We start from the raw sequence: 10,000 nt of genomic DNA on the forward strand, positions 1-10,000 counted from the left end.
AAGAATCTTGGCTTTACTAGAAAACGAAGAAGAGGCCATGGACATGAATGACAATGGAGAGGAAATAGGTGGTTCTCGACCAAGGAGAATCAACACTGAGGCCATGGAAGTAGATGACAGATCTGGACAGGTCCCAGGTCACCGAGAGTATGTTGACCTGGAGGCTCTTGTATTTTCAACAGGTTCTCATTACAACTCTAACAAGAAGTGCCACCTTCCAGAGGGCTCAACAAGACAGATGAAGAAAGGATATGATGAGATCCATGTTCCTGCCCTCAAGCCTAAACCCTTTGCCCCAGATGAAACCCTGGTTCCCATTGCCAACCTGCCAACTTATGCCCAGCCAGCCTTTGATGGCTTCAAGAACCTCAACAGAATCCAGAGCAAGCTGTTCAAGGCAGCCATGGACAGTGATGAAAATCTGCTGCTTTGTGCTCCCACTGGTGCTGGAAAAACTAATGTCGCTCTCCTTACTATATTAAGAGAAGTTGGCAAGAACACCAACCCAGATGGTTCCATCAATGGGGATGCCTTTAAAATCATATATGTTGCTCCCATGCGTTCCCTTGTAACAGAGATGACCCAGAACTTCTCGAAAAGGCTAGAGTCTTATGGGTTGAAAGTGGGGGAGCTGACTGGTGATCATCAGTTGACAAGAGAGCAGATCATGGAGACCCAAGTTATTGTGTGTACACCTGAAAAGTGGGACGTCATTACAAGACGTGGTGGAGAGAGGTCTTACACTCAGCTTGTCAGACTTATTATATTTGATGAGATCCATCTTCTCCACGATGAACGAGGCCCTGTTCTTGAAGCCTTGGTGGCACGTACCCTGAGAAATGCCGAAACGACAGGAGACATTGTTCGCCTGGTTGGATTGTCAGCCACGTTGCCAAATTACGAAGATGTTGCAGCATTCTTGAGAGTCAATCTGAAAACAGGACTGTTCTTCTTTGACAACAGTTTCCGACCAGTGCCCCTTGCACAGCAGTACATTGGTATTACTGAGAAGAAAGCCATCAAGCGATACCAAGTCATGAATGATATCCTGTATGAGAAGGTGATGGAGCATGCTGGAAAGAATCAGATCTTGATTTTTGTTCACTCAAGGAAAGAGACTGCCAAAACAGCCAAAGCAATCTTGGACATGTGCCTAGAGAAAGATACTCTTGGTAATTTCCTGAGAGAGGGATCAGCCTCCACAGAGGTTTTGCGCACAGAGGCTGAGCAGGTGAAGAATAATGACCTCAAAGGATTGCTTCCCTATGGCTTTGCTATCCATCATGCTGGAATGAACAGAGTGGATCGTAATCTGGTGGAAGATCTGTTTGCACCGTGGGGTGTGTGTTTGTTGGTATATATATGGGGGGGGGGGGGGGGGGGGGGGGGGGGGGGGGGGGGGGGGGGGGGGGGGGGGGGGGGGGGGGGGGGGGAGTGTGTGGGGGTGGAAAACCGCACTCCCGATCGTCACATTCAGGTGTTGGTGTCCACGGCCACACTTGCCTGGGGTGTGAACCTTCCAGCTCACACTGTGGTAATCAAGGGAACTCAAGTCTATGATGCAAGTAAAGGACGTTGGGTAGAGCTGGGTGCTCTGGATGTCCTGCAAATGTTGGGACGTGCAGGTCGCCCACAGTATGATACAAAGGGTGAAGGTATTCTCATCACCAACCATTCTGAGCTGCAATACTACCTTTCTTTAATGAACCAACAGTTGCCTATTGAATCCCAGTTGATAGCAAAGTTGCCAGACCTTTTGAACGCAGAAATTGTCCTGGGATCTGTTCAGAGTGTTCGTGATGCAGTTAACTGGTTGGGTTACACTTACCTGTATGTGAGAATGGTCCGTGCAGGCAACTTGTATGCCGTGCAGTCTGACACCTCTGACAAGTACTTGCAGCAGCATCGAGCCAACCTGATCCATTCTGCTGCCCTGAAGCTTGAAAAGGGCAACCTCATCAAATATGATAAAAAGAGTGGAAATTTCCAAGTCACAGAGCTGGGACGCATTGCCAGTTACTTTTACATCACGTTCGACACCATGAATGTCTACAACCAGCAGTTGAAGCCAACCCTGAGTGAAATTGAATTGTTCAGGGTCTTCTCGCAGAGTTCCGAGTTCAAGAATCTAATGGTGAGGGAAGAAGAGAAGCTGGAGTTGAAGAAACTGATGGAGCGTGTCCCTATTCCGATCAAGGAGAGTGTGGAGGAACCCAGTGCAAAGGTCAACATTCTCCTGCAGGCTTATATTTCTCAGCTGAAACTTGATGGTTTTGCCCTCATGTCAGACATGGTGTATGTGACACAAAGTGCAGGTCGGCTGATGAGAGCCATGTTTGAGATTGTGCTTCACAGGGGCTGGGCCCAGCTAGCAGACAAGACTTTGAACCTGTGTAAAATGGTGGACAAGAGGATGTGGCAGTCCATGTCACCCCTGCGCCAGTTCAGGAAGATCCCTGAGGAGGCCATCCGCAAGCTGGAGAAGAAGAGCATTCCCTGGGAACGTCTCTATGACTTGGGACCCAATGAGATTGGTGAGCTGATCCGCATGCCGAAGGGAGGAAAGATGATCCACAAGTATATTCATCAGCTGCCAAAGCTTGACCTGGAGACCCACATCCAGCCCATCACCCGACAGATGCTCAAGGTGGAGCTCACCATCACACCAGATTTCAAGTGGGATGAGAAAGTGCATGGGCGCTCCCAGGCATTCTGGATCTTGGTTGAGGATGTGGATGCAGAGAACATCCTCCACCATGAGTATTTCCTCCTGAAACAAAAATTCAATGAGGATGAGCATGTCATCAAGTTCTTTGTGCCAGTATTCGAGCCTCTCCATCCTCATTACTTCATCCGCATCACTTCTGACACTTGGCTTGCAGCGGAGACTCAGTTGCCAGTGTCCTTCCGCCATTTGATCCTTCCTGAGAAATATCCACCTCCCACCGAGCTGCTCGACCTTCAGCCTCTGCCCATCACTGCTCTTAGGAACCCACAGTATGAAGCCCTCTACAAGACTCTCAATAGAAACCAACAGTTCAACCCAATCCAGACCCAAGTCTTCAATGCAACCTACAACTCTGATGACAGTGTATTCATTGCTGCTCCTACAGGTTCTGGCAAGACTCTCTGTGCAGAGTTTGCCATTTTAAGGATGTTCAGCCAGGATGAGACTGCCAGGTGTGTGTATGTGGCCTCCAAAGATGAGATTGTGGAAAGCATGTATGACCACTGGCAGGAGAAGTTTGGGAACTTGGACAAGAGGGTGGTGCTGCTAACAGGTGAGACTGGTGCTGATCTCAAGCTCCTCAACAAAGCCAACATTGTGGTGAGCACTGCAGAAAAGTGGGATGTGCTCTCTCGCCGCTGGAAACAGAGGAAGAATGTACAAAATATCAGTTTGTTTATTGTTGATGAGTTACAGCTGATGGGAGGCTCAGATGGCCCCACATTAGAAGTGGTCTGTTCCAGGATTCGGTACATTGCATCAAAGATCAGCAGACACATCAGAATACTGGCCCTGAGTTCCTCCCTGGCCAATGCTCGAGATGTGGCACAGTGGCTTGGGTGTTCCTCAAACTACACCTTCAATTTCCACCCAAATGTTCGCCCATTGCCTCTAGAACTTCACATCCAAGGTTTCAACAATCCCCACAATGCCTCAAGAATATATGCCATGGCCAAGCCAGCTTATTCAGCTATCCTAAAGCACAGTCCAAGGAAGCCAGCAATGGTGTTTGTTCCCTCAAGAAAGCAGAGCATGATCACAGCAAGTGACCTCCTCACTTTTGCAGCAGCAGACAAGGAACCACAGAGATTTCTGCAGGTAAATCCTGAGGAAATGACAGAATTCCTTCCACAGATAAGTGATGAAATGTTGAGGGAACTGGTGAGCCAGGGGGTAGGATACTTGCATGAGGGTCTCAGTGCCAGGGATCGCAGGATGGTTGAGCGCCTCTTTGAAGCAGAAGCCATCCAGGTGGTGGTTGTGAGCCGTGCACTATGTTGGGCTGTGACGGCACCTTCACACTTGGTTGTTATCATGGATACACAGAGCTACAATGGTCGTCTACACAACTATGAAGATTATCCTATCACGGACACCCTGCAGATGGTAGGTCGTGCAAACAGACCCAATGATGATGATGAGGCCAAGTGTGTCCTCATGTGTCATTCCTCAAAGAAGGACTACTTCAAGAAGTTCTTGTACGAGCCTCTACCCATCGAGAGTCACCTTGACCATGCCCTCCATGACCACTTCAATGCTGAGATTGTCACACGTACCATTGAAAACAAACAGGAGGCCGTGGACTATGTTACTTGGACTTTCTTGTACCGCCGCATGACACAGAACCCCAATTACTATGGACTTCAGGGTGTCTCTCATCGTCATCTCTCAGATCATCTTTCTGACCTGGTAGAGAATACACTGCATGACCTGGAAGAGTCAAGGTGCATCACCATTGAAGATGACATGGACACAGCTCCACTTAACTTGGGAATCATTGCCTCATATTATTACATCAACTATACCACAATTGAGTTGTTCAACAAATCACTCAACAGCAAGACGAAGATCAGAGGTCTGCTGGAAATCATCTCCAGTGCTGCAGAATATGAAAATGTACCTATTCGCCATGGGGAGGAAGATACCCTGCGACGTCTCATACAGAAGGTGCCCAACAAGCCAGAAGGGAAGCCCACTGACCCTCACACAAAGACCAATCTTATGCTGCAGGCTCATCTGACCCGCCTCACACTCAGTGCTGTTGGGGCCAGATGGATCCACAGGAGTCTGGTTTCTTGACGTGCGAGGTGGGGGGGGTGTGTGGGGGGTGGGGTGGGGGTGGGGGGGGGGGAGGGTGGGGGGTGTCAGGCTCATCCAGGCTTGTGTAGATGTGCTCTCATCTAATGGTTGGCTGGCACCTGCTCTGTCTGCCATGACACTGGCACAGATGGTGACACAAGCCATGTGGTCCAAGGATTCATACTTGAAACAACTGCCACACTTCACCAGCGACATGATTGAGAGGTGTGAAGCAAAGGATGTCACTTCAGTCTTCGACATCCTTGAGTTGGAGGATGACGACCGAAACAGACTACTGCAGCTCTCGGATGCCCAGATGACGGACGTTGCTCGCTTCTGTAACCGCTACCCAAGCATCAACCTGGACTATGAGGTGGTGGATTCAGATTCCATTACCAGTGGGGCAATGGTGAACGTGGAGGTGGTGCTGGAACGTGAGGATGAACCTGGACCTGTCATCGCCCCGCTCTTCCCCCACAAACGCGAGGAGGGCTGGTGGGTCATCATTGGTGACCCCAAAGCCAACTCACTCATCTCTATCAAGCGTCTCACACTCCAACAGAAGGCCAAGGTGAAGCTGGACTTCGTGGCGCCCAGCGAGGGCAGCTACGAGTACAGGCTCTACTTCATGAGTGATGCATACATGGGATGCGATCAGGAGTACAAGGTGCCGCTCAGAGTGAGGGAGGCCGAGTCGGAATCCGATTCTGACAGTGATTAATTTGCACCAGTAAAATGACTATATTACATAATATTTAAGAGATTTTTGTACATATATTTAGCCCTTCAAAGGATCCCATTCCAAGATTACTTATGTCACCTGAATATTGATTTCTTTGTACTATATCATAGTATTTGAAAAGTTAAAGTTACTAAAGATTTATATTGCTTTTTTCATCTTGAATTCCATAAGTTTGATTTAGAATTCACATGGGTCTTTGATTTTGGTACATGTTATTTTTAATTGTGTTTTAGAATATTGTGTACAACTTTTTTTTTTTTTGAGGCAACATTGTAGTGTATATTTTTTCTAAATAACAATGTATTACACTCGACCTGTTTATTATTTTTACCACAGGATAATATAGAACTAAAGAATGTTACTACATGAGAAGAGAGACAAGGCAAAAGAAAAGTTGCTGAATATACACACACACACACACTTTTCTCTCTCTCTCTCACTCTCACTCTCACTCAATCAATCAATCAATCACACACTCATTCTCATAGATGACTGCAATAAATATGTGCTGATTTATATATTGTATACAGAAAATGCTCTAAAATAAAAATGTTATGGTGTCCACATAATTGTGAAAAGCATCATTTACTTTATGATTATTTATATATTTATACATATTCTAGTCCCTTGAATAGTTTTAAGTCAAGCTCCCTCGCTCCTTTCTCTCCGCCCCTCTCTCTCTCGTCTCTCCTACTCTCTCTCCTCTCTCTCCTCTCTCTCTCTTCTCTCAATATCTCCTCCTCCTCTCTCCTTCCAATATTCTCTCTCTCTCTCTCTCTCTCTCTCCCTTCCTTCACTCTCTCTCACTTTCACTCTCACACTCTCACTCACTTCTTCAACTCTCTCTCTTCTCGTCTCTCACATTTCTCTCTCTCCTCTCTCTACTCTCTCCTCTACTCACATCCCTTCTCCTAACTCATACAACTCTCTCTCTCCTCTCTCTTCTCTCTCCTCTCTCACATCTACCTATCTCCTCTCTCACACTCATGCTCTCTCTCTCTCACTCTCTCTCTCCTCTCACTCGAGCTCTCGCTCCGTCTCATTCACGCCTCTCTCTCTACTTCTATACCTCTACTCTCTCTCTTTCTCTCACAGACTCTCAATCGCGCTAGCTCCATCTCTCTCTCGTCCGCGCATACTCTCTCGCGCGCTCCCTCTCTCTCGCTCGCTACATATCTCTCACTAGCCTCGCTCTCTCCTCTTCTCTCTCCGCGCTCACTCTCTCTCTCTCTCTTCTTATCCTCTCGCTCTCCTCTCCTCCCTCTCGCTCGCTCTCTCCTCTCTCGTTTCTCTCTCTCCTCTCTCTCTCTCGCTCTCTCTCTCGTACCCTCTCTTTCCTCTCTCTCTCTCTCTCACTCCTCTCTCTCTCCTCTCTCTCTACTCCTCTCTCTCTCTTCTTTCTCTCCTCTCTCTCTCTCTCTCCCTCTTCTCTCCTCTCTCCTCCATCGCTTTCTCTTCCTCTCTCCTCTCTCTCTCGCCTCCTCGCAGCTCCTCTCTCTCCTCTCCTCTCTCTCTCTCCTCTCTCTCCTCTCTCTCCTCTCCCTCTCTCTCTCTCTCTACTCTCCTCTCTCTCTCTCTCTCTCTCTCTCTCATTCTCTCTCTCTCTCTCTCTCTCTCTCGCTCTCCCTTCTCTCTCTCTTTCCTTTCTCTCCTCTCTCTCCCTCTCGTCTCCTCCTCATCTCTCTCATACTCCTCTCTCTCTCTTCCTCTCTTCCTCTCTCCTCTTACTTATCTCGATCTCGCCCTTCTCTCTCTCTGCTCTCTCTCCTCATCTCCTCAAATTCACGCTCTCTCTCTCTCTCTCTCAACATCTCCTATACTTCATTTCTCTCTCTCTCTTCCTCTTCAACATCGATCGCGCGCGATCTCTAGCGAGATATCGCTATCGGAGCGCTCCGCAGCAGATCTCTGCTAGCGCTCCTCCGATATATTCTCTCTCTACTTCCGAATCTCTCTCTCTTCTCTCTCTCTCTCCTCTCTCTCCGATCTAGTCTCCGCTCTTTCTCTCTCTCTTCTCTCTCGACAGCGCGATATATCTACTCTCTCTCTCTCTCTATCTCCTCGCTTCTCTTCCTCTCTCTCGCTCGCTCTCTCTCTCTCTCCTCTCTCTCTCTCTCTCTCTCTCTCTCTCTCTCTCTCTCTCTCTCTCTCTCTCTCTCTCTCTCTCTCTCTCTCTCTCTCTCTCTCTCTCTGAGTAATTGGGAAAGCTGTCTGTGCCCAATTCATGTAAAACTACAAAAAGAACCTAAAGTAATCATTCTGAAGCAAAACATATGGAGAGTCACACGAGCCTGTCCCCACACCCTACATTAATACTGCTTTATATGAAAAGTACTGGAGAGATTCCATGGAGGTAACTTGTAAAAAACAATTCAACAAAAGTTAATGATCACAAGAAAACATGACGTTTCAAAAATAGAATATCAACATTATCAATAATGATAATCCTACGACAAAGAAATGTAATTCCGTTCATTCTGTTTTCAGAAGTCAAGTATATGATAAGCTTTCAATTATACAGTACCAATAACTGACAAGCTCAGGCAGGAGTATAGTTAATGGTGTAAGCCTAGAAGAAAAAAAATAGATCAACAGGCTTAGAATAATAGAACATTCTATACATATATATAATGCGATATATATATATATATATATATAGTACTATATATATATATATATATATATAATATATATATATGTATATATGTTATATATATTATGTATATATATATATGTATATATATATATGTATATATAATATAATATGTTATATATATATGTATATATAGTTATATATATATTTATATAGATATATATATATTATATATATATATATATATATGTATATGTATACGTATATAATATATATATATGTATTATATATATATATATATATATATATATAACTATATATATATATATATGCATATATATATATTTTTATATATATATATTGTATGTATATTATATAAGTATATATATACATACATAGATATATAATTATATATATATATGTAAATAATATATATGCATATATATATTATACATATATATATATATATATATATATATATATATATATATTTAATATAATATATATATATATATAGATATATATTAAGTGTGTGTGTGTGTGTGTGTTATATATTATATATATTTATATATATATATATATACGATATATATATATATATATATATGTATATATTGTATATATGTATGAAGTTATATGCACACACACACACACACATATATATGTATGTATGTATATCTATCTCTTCTCTCTCTCATCTCTCGGTCTCTCTTCTCTCTCTCTCTCTTCTCTCTATATATTATGTATATATTGATATATATATATATATATATATATATATTATATGAGGATTTATATATATATATATATATATATATATATATATATATATATATATATATATATATATATATATATATATATGTGCATATATATATATATAATATATATATATTTATATATATATATTATATATATATATATACATATATATATATATATATATATATATATATTTATATATATATATATAGTATATATTATATAGTGTATATAATATATATTTATATATATATACATATTATATATATATATATATATATAATATATTATATGGATATATATATATATATATATATATAATGATATATATATATATATTATATATGGATATAATATATATATATATATATATATATATATATATATATTTATATATATATATAGTTATATTTATATATATATATATATTTATTATATATATATATGCTATATATATATATATATATATATATATATATATATATATTTATATATATATAATATATATTTATATATTATATATATATATATTATATATATTTGATATAGTTATATATATAATTATATATATATTATATATAGATATATATGCAAATACATTTTTTTTTATTATATATATATATATATATCATTTATATATATATATATAATATAATTACACACACACACACACACACACACACATTACACACTCAACACACACACATATATATATATATATTATATAGATATATATATATAATATATATATATATATACTATATATATATATATATATATATATATAAACATTATATTCATAATATATATAAATATATATATATATATAATAATATAGATTTATATATATATATATATATATATAGTGTGTTATATATATATTATATATACTTATATAATATATATATAGCGTTATAGTATATATATATATATACATATATAATGTATATAGATATATATAAATATATTATATGTATATGTCATATATATATATAATACATATATATATATATATATATAATATATATTATATAATATATTTATATATCATATATATATATACTATATATACTACACTCAACTCATATATATATAA

At 40.4% G+C, this 10,000-nt stretch overlaps 1 protein-coding gene and 1 pseudogene across 2 annotated transcripts in view; both read left to right on the top strand.

Annotated features, from left to right (window-relative positions):
• Nucleotides 1-4,807, top strand: part of Brr2 (U5 small nuclear ribonucleoprotein l(3)72Ab) — a 20,881-nt gene extending 16,074 nt beyond the window's left edge. The window contains exons 2-3 of the mRNA XM_086534453.1: nucleotides 1-1,340; nucleotides 1,449-4,807. The exon at nucleotides 1-1,340 is cut by the window's left edge and continues 1,022 nt beyond it. Of these exons, the coding sequence (XP_086390579.1) occupies nucleotides 1-1,340; nucleotides 1,449-4,807 (4,699 nt within the window). The remainder of the gene's footprint in view (nucleotides 1,341-1,448) is intronic.
• A 69-nt stretch (nucleotides 4,808-4,876) lies between these two features.
• On the top strand, nucleotides 4,877-5,854 carry LOC147466825 (U5 small nuclear ribonucleoprotein 200 kDa helicase pseudogene; annotated as a pseudogene). The gene has a single exon (XR_015190770.1). The product of XR_015190770.1 is annotated as a U5 small nuclear ribonucleoprotein 200 kDa helicase pseudogene (transcript).
• Nucleotides 5,855-10,000: the final 4,146 nt, after the last annotated feature.

The sequence above is a fragment of the Penaeus japonicus genome, unplaced genomic scaffold (assembly GCF_977035675.1).
Source record: "Penaeus japonicus unplaced genomic scaffold, GWHDUDI00000001_assembly GWHDUDI00000041, whole genome shotgun sequence".
NCBI classification, from domain to species: Eukaryota; Metazoa; Arthropoda; class Malacostraca; order Decapoda; family Penaeidae; genus Penaeus; species Penaeus japonicus.